Source organism: Grus americana, chromosome 2, assembly GCF_028858705.1.
Source record: "Grus americana isolate bGruAme1 chromosome 2, bGruAme1.mat, whole genome shotgun sequence".
NCBI classification, from domain to species: domain Eukaryota; kingdom Metazoa; phylum Chordata; class Aves; order Gruiformes; family Gruidae; genus Grus; species Grus americana.
Window position 1 is genome coordinate 145846893 of NC_072853.1, and position 18507 is coordinate 145865399.

General features: G+C 39.1%; 1 protein-coding gene across 3 annotated transcripts in view; it reads right to left on the bottom strand.

The window, feature by feature from the left end:
• Positions 1-2044: 2044 nt before the first annotated feature.
• ITGA8 (integrin subunit alpha 8) overlaps positions 2045-18507 on the bottom strand; it is a 111189-nt gene continuing 94726 nt past the window's right edge. For 2 of the 3 annotated variants that reach the window (XM_054816426.1, XM_054816425.1), the window contains 3 exons: positions 14901-15002; positions 7330-7452; positions 2045-6062 (listed from right to left, as the gene is read on the bottom strand). In XM_054816426.1, coding sequence (XP_054672401.1) covers positions 5976-6062; positions 7330-7452; positions 14901-15002 — 312 coding nt within the window. In that variant the 3' untranslated portion in view covers positions 2045-5975. The remainder of the gene's footprint in view (positions 6063-7329; positions 7453-14900; positions 15003-18507) is intronic. The other variant, XM_054816427.1, reaches the window with a different exon arrangement.

Below are 18507 nucleotides of genomic sequence, written 5' to 3' on the forward strand. Positions count from 1 at the left end.
TTGCTGATATAGTTGTGCCTTCATCTGTTAGCAAAGAATTACTTCAGTTCAGCTACTCAAAACTGTATATGAGAACTGAAGCTATCCACATAGAGAAGCTTCTTAATGTATGTAACAACATACTTGATAAATAAAAAAAATAAAAAATCCCACTTAAACCCCCCTTTACTCCTCAGGTCTCCTGGGTAAGCCAGGCATAGACAGAAAGTTTCCACAAAAGATTTAGTTTTTACTGGCTTGAAAAAACTGCCTTTCTATTACCTTTGGATAGCACAGTCTGTACTACTCCAGTGAAAGATGTCATATGGCCTCAGCAAATATTGAAGCAGTCACTTTGAAACAGCAGTGAGGCCAGAAGCTTTAAGCACCCGTTGGAACAAATTCAAGTCTCATGTCTTTGCTACCTCCTTCCTTCTCTCAAAGTCAATGAAGTGAATACAGCCCTTCATTTAAGAATGAGAGGGATTCACAGATAACTCAATAGTCCTGTGACAGCTGCAGAGAGATTTTTTCCTTTCGTTATCTAATTACTAGGGAAATGGTCTTCCTCAGACTTTGCATAAGCAATGAATCAGTTGGTCATTGTGAAAAAAAAAAATCACTGTAGATCATTAGTCTCATTATCTTCTGAGGTCACAACTTCTCATCTGCTGTAGCTGAGCCTTATTTCCAATCCATCCATCTTACTAATCAACTGTCGTCTTGTTCCCGATCTACTCTGTAGTAACATCTATGTTTAAAGGTTTGATTTCTCCTCCAGAGCCTCCTAGACCTTCCAAGTCATTTATAGTTAACTTAATGTCCCACAGCCTCCTTAACTGCTTAATATTAAGTCCCTTTTGCCCAGCCACCTTGCACTTATGCTTGTACCTGTGATGCTTGAAGGGCAGGGCTTCCGTGGTGTCATGTTCTCCTCTAGAAAAGCAAATATTTCCTAATTTTAGGGACAAGAAAATTCAGTCTTTGTCCTTCTCCACGGGAAAGGGTCTTTCTGGTCCACTGAGTCAAATTGTGAATGTCTCATCCTATTGCCTAGTTTAATGGTGCCATGTACCCATGCTCTGCCTGTTCTCCTATACAAGGCATATAGCAGGGGATGATAGACTGTTGCATCTTTAAAAATAAAATCTTCTGGTTTTCACATTAGTTGGCATGGGAGTGTTTGTTATAACAAAACCATAACACCCTTGGAAGTCTCAGCAGACCGCTGAGATATCTCCTGATGCCTCTTCTGTGCCTAAAACCGGAAAAGATAAGTCCGGATCTAAGCCTTGGTCTCCTGTGAGACTTCACTGTTAGTTTAAAGGTATTTTCTTTTTCAGCTTTCACTATACCAACCTCACTTTTCCTAAATGCTATTAAAATATTAAAAATCAACCCCCCCACCCCCCCCAGTAAGGCTATTTGAAGAGCCAAGAGCTTCAAAATGTAAAATTTCTACAAAGGATATGAGATTCATGGAAACTTTTTGCAACTTCAGAGCTTATTATCTGGTGCTGCTGGTCAGATTGCTTTTGCTGAGAAAATGTTAACCTTTATGACCAGGAGAGCATCAGAACACAGGTGGTGTTTGTGCTTTTGCCATACACTTGATGTGGTTGCCTTTTATTTCTCTTGTGCTGGTATAAAATGTGCCCTATCCTCCCCAGCTTCGCTGTGAGGATTGCTTGGTATTTGGTCTTTACGGTGATGATAAAAGAGGGCACACCCTGGCCCTCCTTGACAGGAGAAATGGGGAATCTAAGGTTGATGTTTTGTTAGTATGACTCTCAATATGAATTTGGGCAAGCTGCTGAAGAGTTAGCTAGTGTCTGCAATGCGCTGACCATTTCACATAGCATCCTGAATTCTGCTCTGCTGTTGTTATCCTGAACTTGCTTCTGGAAAAGCAATACTGCCTGATGCAGTCCGGTTTTGGAAAGAGTTCCTGATGGCCATTTTACAAACTGTTACTGAAACAAAGAAAAATACACAACCAAATGAAATGTGGTGCATCAGTTAAGTAGATGCAACATGATGAAAAAAAATGAAACCATCTGAAAAGTGAGTTGAACAATTACTTCCATTCTTCTTTTCTAAAAATCACTGTGTACGGTAGGGTAGCATCTTGAATAGTTAAGTGCCTCTCAAATACAACATACAGGCAAAACAAGAACAGTCCTTCAATATTAAAAGCATTCCTGCTGTGTCACATCATGGCGCCTGCATAAGCTAAATTCAAGACTTTTTATTGTCAAGACGCACTACCATTACACTACATTTTAAAATGGATCTTTGCCAACAGTCATAAATAAAACACTCATAAACAATTCCTGAAGGCAGTGTGTCGGATGGTATTTAATTTAAAAAAAAATACTACGATGTAGTGGAATACCGTAGGCCTTGGCCAGTTGGGACTTTCTCTCCCCTGCATTTCTCTAGGTGTTTTGTTGGTTCCCAAAAGGCTTTTTAGTTAACGTATGCCATGCCTACTAGAAGATCCTTCTTGCTAATGGATGAAAAAGTCACAGCTAAAAGGTAGAGAAAATCAGTGCCATTTTTAAGAGATGTCTAATGTGGAAGATCTGTAAAAGCTGTCAGGGCAAGAAAGTTGGAAAAGACAGAAAAAATTGTAAATGAGTTACAGAATGGTGACAAGAGAAAATTCTTGTTAAGAAGCTGGTGGTTAAATGAAAATTGTATTTGCTAAATACTTTTCAAGATTAAATCCATAAGAACATATTCAAAGGTACTCATCCCTGTTATGTAAATTCTGAAATTTTCATAAAACAGAAAATGTAACTTGACACTTTATATTCTTAAAAATTCTGCTGTATGGATGAAATAACTGGACCGCCTTTCTCAAACTCGTCAAGAAGCATGTGAAATAAAAGATGAATGTCTCTCTGTTTTACTAGACCGCTGTGGTGGTCATAGCAATAAACAGTCTTAAAAGGTTTTAATTTATAAAGTAACCTCCTGGTTTTTCTGTTCTCCTAACTACTCCTGTATTCTCAGCAATTAGCAGCTCACCACATAGATTTGGAAGTGTAAGGCTAAATTACTTTTACAGAAAGCTGCATTTAGTAACTCATTACAAGGCTGACATCACTGAAACAAAACTTCAGTCATGTAGGGATGTGGCAGAGGTTATCGTGCAGCACATTACTAATATACTTGGGGGAAAGATTATGCCAACTGCCTGCTAGTGTCCACATCCCGGATGCAATCATCCCAGGGGACAAACACTCTTGGCGAGCACTAAACCCCAGAATCTCCTTTGAAAAACTGTTTGCAATTTGCAGCCAAAGCTATTCACAAACGCTCGGACCCGAGACTACAGTCCTTGACAGCAGACGGCTCCAGACATTTCCATGGGGGAAGTTTAATCTACAAGGATGTAGAAATATAAAACAAAGTTTTGCTCAAAGTAACTGTTTGTCAGATCATGTGCCTCTAATTTGGTTTCCAGTGACATTACACAGCTGCAGCCAATGGATTCCAGCCAGGCCCAGCAGTCACTGAGGTTCTTTTTGGTTTAAATTTAGTATCTGAACATGTTTTGCCCATCATTAAAATGGAGAGAAATTGCTCAAAATTGAACCATAGATGTTATAACTGCAAAGAACTTATTAGGTCACTTAGTCCCATCCTCAGAGCAATGCAGGATTGAAAACACATTGCAACAAATACTGAACAGAACTGTGTTTGTTTTTTTCTTTCTTGTTCCTATTCTTTTTTTTCTTTATTGTAATAATTAATCAGTATATTCAAAAATTTAAAAAACAACCACAAATGCCAGTGTAAACATGCTTCAGGTATATAAGTAACATAAAATATTGCACATACAAAAGTCCTATGTTCAGTATCTGCTTATGGTGCTATTTCATGAGTAAGGGCTGTGCAGATGATGTGACTGTAATGAGCTAGCTGATCTTATTTCAGAAGCTGCTACACGCAACAATTCAATATTTACAAAAGCTAGAAGCTTGCTGTCTTTTTCACAGGAGGATGATTTTGCCTGGAACGTATGGGATACAGAGGTGTGCAAATGTGGTGTGGGCTTGCTCTGTGGTGGTATTTATCAGCTGATCTCTCTAATCTACAAGGGGTCAGCTCAAATCCATTTGGGGGAAGGGTGCTGTTAACGGTCTTCTGGGAAAAAGAAACCGGGAAGTGATCAGGCCTCTCCTGTGTCTCGTCCTCTCATTAAGTCTCATGGGCACACAGCACCTGATAAGCTAAAGACTCCATAAAGGTCTTCTTGCAAATTTGCCTAAAATATGACGATGGAACACACCTGCTCAAGCTCCCTGCTCCCACTTGGATTTCACAGGTCAACCTGCATGCAAGAAATGGTAAAACTGTAAAATGTGCTGTCAGACTGACAGAAGGGACAGTATCTCAGGGCTAGTCCTGTCCCGAAGTCTTAGGACTTTTAGTTGTCTAAAAGGAGCCAGGCAGTGGCAGAATGGATGAGGCCATTTGCTGATTAAGAAGCTGAGATGGATTAGAAAGAAAAGGAGCTGAGGAGAAAGAAAGTGTGGTGCATGTTTCAGAAAATGAACAATACCTCCTGAAGTTTACACAATATAGCTAATTTCACACTCATGGGCAACACTCAAGCTTTCAGGCACAAATTTGCACAGATCAGAGCTTAGAGCCCCTGCTGAGATAAGGACCATTTGCTGACAGAAGAGAAAGAATGAAGCTTCTCTTCTTCAGAATCCTCAATCCAGAAAAAAAATCCTAAATGTATATTTTTACTATTTACCTCAAAATATCTTCCTTCTTTTTGTTATTTTTTTTCTGCATAAATACAAATCCTGCCCACCTTCCCTGCAAGACTTTGCTTAAGAAATAATTACATTCAGCCCTAAACTTTGCTGAAATCAACACTTCAAATATGCTGCCAGCTTGTAGAATGTAAAACAACAACAAAAAAAAAGGCATAGATTTTTTTAGGTGAACAAAGTCTACAACACAAATTGAACAGAAGATACACTGACAGTAGCCATTCCATTTTAAGAGGCCATTTCTACAAAATACCAGGGCAATGGCAAAGTAAATTTATCCTAGCCAAAACCCCCAAGCCTTCTCAAGATCACCACTGTGGTTGTGATAATTTAAATCAGTGTTTCACAAATGACTGTATCCTGTGTCAGCTGTACAGGTGTCAGCCATCAGCAAATGCATTAGGAGGGTAATGCATCCCCTGCTCTACACTGTGCATGGATTTAGTTATCTGGGTGTGATACTGCCAGCTCTGGGTTGAAAGAGATACAACATGTACTTGTTTATCATATACCTCATTTTGTAAAATGTGTCCTGTGTGTATAATGGGCTTAATTTTCTATTTACATGCAAGGTAAGTACATGATTTCTATTTTTTTACTTTCTTCTCTCAAAGGCTGACCTGATGGTTATATCAGATACTTATCCCAAAAAGGTGGAAAAAATAAATAACTGTGCCCCATCTATAAAGTTCTTCATAGACTACCTTTGTTTTTCAGAAGTACTTTCACAGTACTGATATATTGCTTGTCTCCCTGAGCCATAATTTCATAAAGGTTCTTATTCTTAGGGAGGTGTCAAAGGTATTCTGCATGATACAGTAACGTTCAGAAGTTTTGTCCTGGCCCGTCTTCTAGACAATACAGCAATGCAGGCGTTCTGTCCTTGGGAGATTTGGGCTTGTTCCGGAAGCATCTCAGTATACCACGTGTTCAAAAGCATCTGCTGAAACATAGAGTGACTGGAATATGGGATAAACATTCTGTTCAGTGGTGAGTATGTTTGTAAGGCAGTGATAAAGCTGCTTTCTTTGGCAAGGATGGCCATCATGTGGTGTGTTCTCAGAACGTTGCATAGATCAGATTACGACACCACGTCACTTGCAGGTACAAAGGAAGATCAGTGGAAGGAATCCTTCATTTTATCCTCATTGTGTTTCTAGTCTCAGGCAGGATTCTGATTTCAACTGTCACTCTCTTCCTCTATGCATCAGTAGTCTTGTTATTTGTCAGTTGTTCCCTGTCAGCCATGTCATCTTGAGGAGGTCTAGCTCTGTCAAAGAAGCCACACTGCAGAAAACAATCAACAGAAACAAAGGCGTCATGGTAAGACAACCACCGGAAGACTCAGCTGCAGTTTGATTCTTCACTCAGTCAACCTGAAAGGTCAGGTACAACCTATGGCAGGCTGATAGACTGTGAAGCTTTTTTGTTTCTATTCAAATTGCTCCCTGTGAAAAATGAAAGTTTTAGGTGCAAGGCATTGGGTTCCAAAGTATAGCTTTAAAAATTCAAATGAAAGCTGTCTTTGCAGGAGATGTTAAGTTGGTCCGAATGCTAATACGGACTGAATCTAATGAGAAAACTGCTAATTTCCTTTCAGCAAGACACTCATTCAGAAAAGATAGTTAGATTGAAAAATAGTAATAATAACGGAGGTGGAATATGTGTCAGGAAATGTGCACAGGACAGTGTTGTGACCTAAAGATCACTAAGCATGAGATTCCTCTCACCTAACTTTAATTGGGTAAAAGTTACCTTTTTGGTCAAAAGGTTGAAAGTTATGTAGGCTTCACAAGAGGTCAAAGGAGAGTACTACCAAAAGGTAATTTCTCTCATCCTCCTGTGTTTTAGACATAGCTTTTTGCTGCTGCTGTTAACTGAGTAGGTGAATCTGGAAAGTTAGCTTAGGCTGCACACCTAACCCATAACCTTGATGCAGCTAAAGGCGGATGAGCTATATCCTAAGTTAAGAAATCATTTTAATTTATTTTTTTTAATGGGAACGGAGAGGATGGCTGAAAGCTACATTGGCTCCCTGTAATATAGCAGTTTCCAGGAACTTGTCTTACATCTTGTGAAGGGAGTGTAACAACCAACACAGAACTAGAAAACTTAAAAAACCCAGAAGATATGACATATAAAAGGAAATCTTCTAAAAATTAATTCTCAAAGCTAGGAGTGTTGTTACATGCTGACAAAAACTGGAAATTCCTGAAGTATTCAGAGAAAACAAAGTTAGAGTCACTTCTTTTTGAACCTAAACATCCTGAAAAGCCAATCATAGGTCTTGGGAAACAGAGTCAAACTGCGTATGCCCATTTATAACCAGACTTTAATAATAAAGGAGGACTTTGAAAACAAGTTCCCTGCATAAAGGTCAGTGACACTAGCATGTCAGAAATGCCAAAACAAAAAAGACACATGTGTGTTGTTGCTTTTGCTCCAAACTGTTAAAGATCACAAAATTCCAGCCTCTCTTTTTCTTATCTGTTATTATCTTCCAGTATCTTTCAGGGGTTTTTAAAGCAACAGTAACAGTAATAATGCAACATACCTTCCATAAAGCTAGGGTCAACATAGCTAGTACCAGTAGTCCGAGAAGTATTGCTAGTATTATGACCCATAAAGGGATTACAAAGGAGACATTTGGAGTGGACCAAATGACAGATGTTCTGATCTGAAATGAAAAGGATACATTAAATGAACAAAAATTAAGCAAGTAAAGCAAATCTAACAGTAGAATACAGAGGTTGTAAGCATTCATTTCAATAGCATTTTGCAGATTAGCAACACACATTGCTTAGAATTCTCCCATGTTGGTTTAATTTACTGCAAGTTCCTTTCCACTTCTTTATGATAATTACTAGAAATGGGATTCACACATATACAGAAGTCTTGTTGTATCAGGCATACAAATAATTTTCACTTAATAGAGAGTAGCAAAGAATACCTTTCTGTGCAGATGCTTCAAGAAGATTCAAGGAGCAAAATTCTGCTTGCATGTATGCTGGTACAGCCTAGGCCAGCATAACTGACTGACATTGAATTACTCTGAAACAATGGTTGACTTCAGCCCAAACTCTTAATTCAATCCACAACAGATACCAGCTGCATTATTCTTATTTTAATTTCTGCTGACACACCTGTATACATTTTTTTCTATGACTTGCATTTCAGCTAAGCAGTCCAAAATGCTTGAGTTTCATTCATGCTGATTCATAGATATATTTTTTTTTTTTATACTATCCCTCACTGTTATGGGACACAGATCATAGTTGAAATTAGGGACAAACTTTCTATGTGGGATACCACTTGCCTTCTACCAAAGCTTACACTGAGGGTTACACAGAAAATTCTGACCCTGCCCAATTGTTCTGGGGTTAGCACTTTAACACTGGCCTGTACCCTGAAGATTCAGTGCTTGCAGTGCTGGCCGTAGCATCATTGATCTAACAAACACATTCAGCTAATATCCTTCTCTAGTGCAGCTGTAAATAGTTATTACTCTAAAAGACTTCAAAAAGATAGCATATACAAAGAATAAATATGTCAGACAATTAAAGCAAGAAAAATTATTTCAAGGCAAACAGAATTAGTAAAACCCTCCATGAAATCCCACCCCTGGGTCCCAACAGATATCATGCTGTTGGGATCAAGTGATCAAATACGCCACTGCAGGGATACCATTCCCTTCCCCAGCCTCCTTTTTGGGTTGCTTCATAACCACTGCAGAACTTCATAGGCTTTCTGTATCATTAGATTCAGCAAGAGCAGTGCTCATTTAGTAAGGACAAAATAGTTTTGAATGGCTCTCCTTGTGTCAGAGTGGTACTGTATCTGGCATTAAAAAAGGGCAGAGAAAATGAGAAAAAGGTCATCTGAACTGTCTGCAGAGATTCCTCCCAGTTAAGGAAAAAGATGAATGCAAGTAAAAGGCTTATCTGGCCAGGGAAATCAGAAGAGATGCAGGCGTGATGGGTGACACGAAGCCTGTAGAAAGCAATGAGCTCAGCTGTCCAAGGAAGAGAGCATCTCCCTTCTACTGCTTGAAAATCCACATGACTGCTGCCCTGAGGCAAGCCTTGAAGACCTTGTCACATATAGCACAAGAGCTGGGAAGTGCTGACAAAAATTCAATGGGCCCCAAGACAGCAAAAACAGATTGATTAAAAAAGCCTCACTCATCCACACTGTGCACTTCCTCTGCTGGCAAAGGTTGTGGTACTACAAGCAAGAAGTTATAATTTTTTTAGATTATTGTTTGAAAAAGATCTGAAACTATCAACATACAGTGTACATACCTTACTTATGTAAGGTTTGAGCTTCACTACAGTTTCTGTTCTAACACTATCACTTGTCTGAGCATGTTGCTGTGGAGCTGGAGCAATAAAGTCATAGACCACTTACCACAATCATCTTAACAAATATTTGTGAACAACAGCAAAAATAAAACCCAAGCAGGGCTTTCTGTTCTCTAAAGTTTGACAAAATTACTAAATCCATTTTACAGTAAGATCAAACTGAAGACCCATTTTCTTACAAAAATTTGATTTAGCCATTTCTGGTATTGAGAGCTTGAGCCAAATTCCTAGGTGGCATAATGTGACTCAGATAAACGCAACAGGAAATGGAGTCAGCATCGTGGCTCTGGGCTGGACTGTACAACATCAGCAAACTAGAACAAAAAGACTCTGGCAAGCTGCTGGCCAGCTATGGATGGGTTGGTAGAGTGACAGTGTACTGAAATTGTACATCCTGAAAATGGAAATTATCAGAATGGGCAGGTACTTCTGTAGGAAGGATTTTTTGTTTACAGATTTCTTAAGATAGTAAGAAAAAAGAAAAAAAATTGTCTCCTTGGGCACCAAGTCCACTTCCATCCAATCTAAGGCAACCATTTCAGCAACACAGGTGCTCTCAGATGGAGTGAGCTAAGCTGCTGCCTGGTGTTATCTATGATCTGAATTGCTTATAGGGCTGCCTACTGATTGCACAGGGACACAGCAACTAGACTCCTACCTAATGCGTTTCAGTTCACTGTTCAAAATTAGGTGGGGTCAATCCACACCTGAAAGCATGTTTGAGATCATAGAATCATAGAATGGTTTGAATTGGAAGGGCCCTTAAAAATCACCCAGTTCCAACCCTTGTGCCATGGGCAGGGACAGCTTCCACTAGATCAGATTGCTCAAAACCCCATCCAACCTGGCCTGCTGAAATCAGTGGAAACAATCTATTTCATTAGGGATGGTGGATTTCATTAGGCTTTGGATAAAGCTGATAGTAGTATATGCAACTGCAAGTACCTATGTAGCCATTCCATGTCTTCTTTTATGCACTACTTCCTAGATGTTTGCTGCGTTTGCGTGCTCTGTTTTCTTTCCTCTTAGGCTGTGAAAACAGTAAGGTAACCTAGCTCTTCTTGTGATACCTATAGAGCACCCATCAGCATGGATCCAGATAGGGACATCTGGGTCTTCCCGAGGGCACACCGTAGACAATTATGAGTGGTGTAGCAATGCTCAGCCTTGCTTCTATTGCATGAGTTTGCAATCCCCTCTCCTTTTTTTCTCCCATCGTTCTGCCTTTACAGACAGTAAAGTGCAATTTACAGTGTAATTTCAGTAGCTCAGCTGGAGTCTGACAAATGCTGAAATATAAACACGAAACCATAATCTTATAGAAGTGCAGAGCATCTTTTTTATAATCCTTAGATTATCAGCAATGAGTAAACCAGCTGAAATTAGGTCTCTCCTGTATCAAGCAGAATGCCACATCTCTCTTCTCTTGTAGCAGGAGTGAGGCCCATGGCTAATGAAATATTTGACTGCTGAAATCTTAAAACCAGCTTGCCTCACCCACGCCCTTTTCCCATGAATCCTTCTTTGTCTTAGGTTTTTGAAAGCAAGGGAAGGGCTGTGCTAAGTGCTTGAGATTTATTTCCTGAGCACAGGATTATATGCAGTCATCAGTCTCACTCCTGCCTTTGTGCATTACCAATAGAATATAACACCCCTGGGCTGCCTCGCTTCATACTTGCAGGGCTACTAATGCGATTCCTGGTGAACAGTTTGACACTGCAAGTCCTGAACACCCACAGAGTTGAGGCAGAGGCTGGAGGGGAAGAAAGAAACAAAGCATCCCTTCAGTTTTGCCTGCCTCATTTCACCATTTCCACAGAAGACTGTCCCTCCTCCACCCCATGCTGTCCACAACAGTTTTACATATGATTTTGATTTAAGACAAGTTTGCATTATTCAGCTTGGATTTCTGTTCTTCTCCATGTGGTAGGTTTAATACTGCCAGGGAACATTTTCGGAGGGATTTATCGGTTTTCATCTAAGGTGGCCAATATGAAGAAGTGGAATTTTTACATGTGTTGCATGTTGGCACTGTACCTCAGGTGCATGTTGGCTTTCCTCTCCGTTTGGGGATAGAAGACTTTCTTATACTGAACATTGAAAACAGTGGTTGCTTCTCTGTCAGGCTGGGGAAAAGCACACCTCACGGACTTGAGAGGAGCCATCTGACTTTTGGCCTTTCACACTGTTGAACGTCTCATACCTTTTGTATGCAAAAGGATGACAAGGAGTGCCACCTGGCTGAAGCACTGAGATGAGAGTGAAGCCAACTTCGGAGTTACAGACTGAGCCTTTGTTTGCTACTGGAAATAAAATCCAAGCTCATATTAGCATAGGCGTTGTCTGATAATTAACTTCGGAATCACTGTTGTGGTGTGACAAAAGTCACTTGTTGCTCATGAAAGTATTTCTACAGGGGGAATTTTATTTTCATTTTTTTTAATGTGCCACAGTTAAGCACACTGTAAGTAAAGAAAATAAATCTTAAGGGGTTTGCCATTGATTTTTGTACAGTTTGGATTTTGCTCCTGAATTTGGTGCTACTCAAGGTGCCTTCAAAATTGTGTTTGATTCCGGTGGAAGGCAGCACAATGCAGAGAGAAGCACGTGCAGTAAGCTGCCAGTTCATCGTCAGGCCTCTGTGGATAGATGGGAATTAGGTTTTACTGGTGCAAACATCCAGCATCAATGGTCAGAATGCAGTGCCTGCTAGTGAGATTCTCACGAAGCTGTTTTTCCACTCTTGTCCTTTAAAAGGCACACTTGAAAAATAAAATTAACTTATTCATTGCTTAATATGCTTCTTTAAGAAACAGTAGCTAAATCATTATTCTAATGCTACCCCTTTTACTGCCCATTATGACCTTCCTCTAATCTTTACTCATTTTCCCTGCAGAGACTGAGAAACAGGGACTCTTTAGTACTCCTACATGTTCCCATCTAACCTTTGCAGCATGATCTTCTTGTATGTCCTGAAAATATGCTCAAAATAGAATGTAAAAACTCCCTTGAGCTTGGACTCATAATTAATATTGACATTTGTTTACATGTTACAAATATTTGTGCAAATATATTTCATAAGAAATATAAGCACATTTAAAATGAAAGTACTGATCACCATATAATAGCTAAAAAAGAGTTAAAAGTCTTAGTCTGAAATCAGTTTTACTCACTGTAGGACACTGGTCAAACAGTTTATACTAAAGGCATCCCCTGTGAAAAGCCCATCAAGATTTAAGAAAAGCAATCATATTTTATTAAACTCCAAAACTGGCTCAAGAATCATAAACTAAAATGGAACAAATTACTGCTTATTCCATCTCTATAATTTTTAATAATAAAAAGTGTTACTTCACCTTGTACCTGAAATTCATAAAGTAGGATAGTATTATTTACCATAATAATACCTCTAAGAAAAAATTACAATTTTCTCTTGAATGATACAGCTGTTAGCAAGGAAATCCAATCAGTTGTACAACATATAGTTGTAATTCCAAGCCTATCAAAAGCAATAGAAATACTTTTATTGATTTTAGTGGATTTCCATTAAGTTCCAAGCTAATTTCCTATTTGATGCCATTTTCACTCTAATGTTTTACTATAAAAGATTTAGATTTTCTTACATTTACATAACCTTTCACACATCTATATAATGACCCTTTGTTCAAGATATAGACCTATATTCCATGATGATGGAAATAAAGACCTCAGTGCTGTAAATACGTAAGCACATACATACATGACTGTGTAGGCTACTGATGTGTATGGGATTATTTATACCATTGAAATTAAATATACATATCAGCCTGCAAAATTGGAATCCAGTGCTGTATGAGTTAAATGAAGCACATATGCTCTGTTCTTTTAGAATATATTCTTCTCACTATATAAACTGTAAGGTGTTAGCTGGTTATTAAATATATACATTTGACAATTAATTTTAAAATATTAAAATCTTTATTCCATTTCCACCCTTACATTGTCTGAAAGAAAACCATAAGCTTCCAAATAAATATTTGGAAACTTTTAAACACAACGAGTGATCTTTTTCAGAAGGAGCAAAAATATTAAGCATTGCCCAACTTCAAGCAAATATTTCTTCTTGCAAGTGGAACATCAAAAGAGGTTGTGCATATAACACATCAAGCTGTAGAGCTGGCAAGCATCCACTGCCATGTCCAGAAATGAAACGACATAAAAGCGCTATCATTTTTCAACATTTTACAGTTGCCATTACAGGCATTTTGCTGTAAATCATCTGCAGCAAATAACAAGCATTATACTGGCTGGAGTAAGAGAATAAAATGCTTATCTGATCATTTGGTAGATCATCTGACACTTGTTGAGAACAGCAGGCTATCACCTGGGGTAAAGCACTTCAGTCCAGATGAAGGCACCACTATCAACAGAGTTCTGCACAACATGTGTTTCTGGTATGGAACACATGCTGCAAGAAAATAAAAAGAGCTTGAGTCTATCTGTCAGCTTGAAGCCTTTGAACCTTTCTGGAGGAATACTGCCTTAAGCATCAAATCTCTCTGGTGAAATCATGGTTGACCTGATGTTGGAGGTTGAAGTCACTGAGCATATAGGACCAAGATTTCACCTTGTCTCTTCCCAGAGTAAGTATCAATCACCCATTCAATCTGTGCTTATTCAAAACAAAACTATAGCCTGTATCCTCTAAAATATATTCAATATAAGCTGTAAAGTGGTTTATTATGTTGGCTTTCCATATAAGAAAATATTCTGTTCCCTACGACTACATCTCAACATATGAGTACATGGAGTACATGATATGATGTATTTGCAGCAGGATTTAGCTGGGAGAAGTTTGTACTGAGCTTACCTTTTAAAAGGAGGACTGTAAATCATAAATCTTTACAAAGATGAGAACAATAAGCCTTCAAATTTCAGATTACTCTTATACTAGAATCAAATTTTGCACTCGTATTTTGCTTATTTCCATCAGTAATGACAAAAGAGAGTGAACTTTAATCATGATGTTAGACACCATAAGCAGCAAATTCTTTTAAATTGCTCCCCAAACTAAATGCTTTGGCACTAGCAAACAATTAAATCAAACTCATGCCTCCAAGATTAATTTTTAAGATAATAATCCAGGGCCATACAAATCTCACTCTGCAAATAAAGCAAGTACTTTAGTATCTATCTATCTGTCTGTCTGTCTGTCTGTCTATCACATCTGTAGGGATTACCAGGTAATTTCGTATCTTGCACCTGATGTGCTGTGAAGTGGAAACCCTGGAGAGGCATGCAGACCTTTCTGAAAATCAGGGTATCAGGGTATCAAAGAAGCTTAACACAGATAAGAGAGAAGGTGCCATAGGTAATCCATAAGGTTGTGTGACTGGGAGAAGAGATCTCTAATCCTGACAGAAACAAGATTTTGAATTTTGTACTAAAAATTCCACCAGATTTTTTTTACCCCAAATGAGGTAATTAGACACTTGCTTTCACAGTTTTGTTGTTTTCTTCTGTGTGAAAAATCACTCCTGATTGCAATAAAGCATTCTGCACATTAATGCAGCTAGAAATTATTTAAAAATTGAATTAGTATCATATATCAGCAACTTCCACAGAAAGCAATAAAGGTATTTCCTTCAGGCATTATTTCAGGAATTTACAGTAGATATACAGAAAGACTGATCTCAATATTTTCATCTGTAAAAACTTTCACAACTGTGAACAGAATTACCATATACATGTGCTTCACACAAAGATATCATTTTCAGTTACTTACTGCTATGCTTCCCTCGGGGAGCTTTGCTGGTTGCACTTTATATGGCATGCTCTTAACTTTGAAGGACACATTGGAAGAAAGAGCATAGAGATAATTCTTTCTCTGAAATTACATAAAATAATTATTAAAAATCATGTTTATACTTGAAAGCATTATGAGAAATAAACAGAAAAAAAATAGAGATCACTGATTTCCTAGTTTCCTGGTTTCTTTTGGTAAATGGTATAGCAATCCTGGGACCTCTATGTATCCACAAGACAAATGCATAATACAGCACAAAGCTGAAATACAAAGACTGTATGTTCAAATGGGGAAGAAGGGTTAGATCTGCACAAAGACGCGTACAGTTGTTTCTCATATTTCTCTCTGAAATAGGAGACTGATGAGTTTGAAGTGGGGGGAGAGGTTTATGGGGTGCCTATGTTTTAAAACCTTGCCTCTGCTCACCAAGCCCAACAACAGACGCGGCTATCTAGAGAAGATTTCCAGGCCTACATTGAGACCAGGCTAGTAGAGCTCCTTGATGACATCAAAGGAATTGCTGTGCCTTCCCATCAAAGAACAAGACTAGGAACAAACATCTTCGCACTTCACTTAGAGTGTGATCGATTTCCTACTGCAGTAGAGCTCAAAAACTCCAGAACAACTCACCTTGCTTTTTTACTACATTGTGCAATTGCAATAACGAAGTATAGCAGTCATTGTTTAACTGGCTGCCTCGTAAAATATTTATATTGCTCTCATTAAGAACTTCAACAAACCCAAAGATGCGCAAACAAAACAAAATGTATCTCTCTATCAGTTCTCTGTCTTTCATTTATACTTGCTTGTATTTATAAAATATTATTAGATTAGATTAGGTGTTACCTTCCCTGGTTTAGAATGACTAAAAACTGTTACATCATTTAGCTCATGCTGTGACTTTTAATTAGTGCTTTCACCTCATTTGGAAGCCAGGCAGGCACTGACACACTACGTCTGACCAATTGTGTGTCTCATAGTGCTGTTCTGACCTTGACAATAATCTCCCACTCTGTGCAAACTGCCTTGAAATGATACTTAAGTGCTGGTATGAAGAATATCTGCCCAAATCTGTTATGAACTGGTGCAAGCGCTGACATAGGAAAGTGCACGTCCCTGAAAAGAATCTCAATGGTTGCAACATTTGCTATAATAGATACAAATATTTTCCACACACCTATTTTGAATCCTGTTGAGCTCTTGGCATCATCGGTATCTAACTGGAATTAGTTTTGAAAGCTAAGTACATCAGCGATTAAGTAAATCTTTCAGTTCACTTTGAATTCTACATCTTGCTGAATGTTATTTTGTTACAGACAGAAAATCGTCTACTCTATGTCCTCTTTTTCTTGTTTTTATCCCAAGGAAGGATGGCTGAGTGGTTACAATGCTCTATTAGAAGTCAACAAACCTGTTTCTAATTCCATCTCTGCAACTGATTTTTTTGGGTGACACTTATCTTGTATATCCCATCCCATGTAAAGTTGGGGTAATGATATAGTTCTCCTTTTAAAAAAGGGCTTTGATATGCTCTAAAAAGCATTAGATAAGTGCTAGGAGTTATGACTATCACTATTTCCCTTGCATTAGGCTCTTTGAGGTAAGCAATTTTAACCTTTTGTATGAGAATATTTTTGAAGTCTTTAATCATTTTTGCTACCTGTCTCAATCCTTTCTGAAATATGATGACCAGAATTCATCACAGTATTTGACTACTGATTTATGGAAAGACAGAGCCTTGTAAGAAAGCAATCTTTCATTTTGGCACCAGCTTCTTACAGCCCAGTGTATTTGGAATGTCGCTGTCACTTCCTAAATCCCCTTCTGCAAAATTCCTTCTCCTTCCTTCTGCTTCTCACATATTTAGGAGTTCTGCTCCATTGAAAAGACTCGATTCCTATGTGATTACTCAACATCTTTTTCTCCCTGCTAGGTGGTGTTTTTCTCTGGAATTTCCTGTTGCATCAAAGGCATAAACCCTCTCTAAGAAATGTTTCTCCCCTTTCAGCTGTTTTGTGAAGCAAAGACTGAGATAAGAAGACCTCATGATAATTTTGGCTACTGTTTCTTTCCTTCACTGATGGAGAAATGTTTGTTTGTGAACATGACCTGAAATAAGCATAACCTAAACCTGGGAGTCAATGTGGATGTAGTTGGATGTCCACGGCTCAACTCAAAGTTTTCACAGAACTGCTGAAGTTGGAAGGCACCTCTGGAGATTGTCTATTCCATCCTCAAGCTCAGAGCAGGCTCAACTACAGCAGTATGCTCAGGGTCGTGTCCAGTTGGGTTTTGAGTACCTCCAAGAACGGAGACTCCACAAACTCTAGGAGCAACCTATTCCAGTGTTTTGCCTACCCTCACAGTAAAAAGTTTTTTCTTATGTTTAAACAGAATTTCCTGTATTTCAATTTGAGCTTCTTCCCTCTTATCCTGTTACTGGATATCACTGAGAAGAGCCTGGCTTTGTCTTCTTTACTCCTTCCTATCAGATGTTTATACACACTGATAAGATCCCCACGAGCCTTCTCTTTTCCAGACTGAACAGTCCCAGCTCTCTCAGACTCTCCTTGTATATCAGATGCTCCAAGCCCTTAATCATTGTTGTGGCCCTTGGCTGGACTCACTTCAGTATGTCTGTGTCTCACTTGTCCCAGGGACCCCAGGACTGGACACAGCACTCCAGATCTGTCTCACCAGTGCTGAGTAGAGAGGGAGAGTCACCTCCCTCGACCTGCTGGCAACGCTCTTCCTAATGCAGCCCAAGAGGCTGCCAGCTTTCTTTGCTGCAAGGGCACACACAGTGGGCTCATGTTCAGCTTGGTGTCCACCAGGACCCCCAGATCCTTTGCTAGAACACTGTCTTCCAGATGGTTAGCCCCCAGACTGTGCTGGTGTGTATTCCTCCTGTAGTACAGGACTTTGCATTTCCCTTTGTCACACTTCATAAAATTCCTGCCAACCCACTTTTCCAGCCTGTTGAGGTCCCTCTGAAGGGCAGTATAGCCATCTGGTGTATCAACCATTCCTTCCACTTTTCTGTCATCTGCAAACTTGCTGAGAGTGTACTCTGTCCCATTATCCAAGTAATTAATGATGTTAAACAGTATTGGCTCCAGCAGTGATCCCTGGGTTACACTATTAGTGACGAACCTCCAGCTGGATTTCATGCTGCTTGCCACAACACTTTAAGCCTGGCAGTTCAGTCAGTTTTGAATCTACCTCTCTGGCCATCTATCTTCATTCATTTTGACAGTTTCAAAAACCTTGCTGAAGTCAAAGTAAAAACCAATGACTGCTTTACCCTCATCCACCACAATGAACTTCATTTTTCTCATTGCATAAGGCAATGAGGTTGGTCAAGCACGATTTCCCCTTTGTAAATCCACACTGACAACTCCCAGTCACCTTCTTGTCTTCAGATATTTGCAAATGGCTCCCAGATTTTTTTCTCCATCACCTTCTCAGGGATTGAAATGAAGCTGACTGGCCTGTAGTTCTCTGGATCCTCCTTCTTGAAGATAGGTGTGACATTTGTTTTCTTCCAGTCCTCAGGAACTTCCCTCAGTCACCATGACTTTTCAAA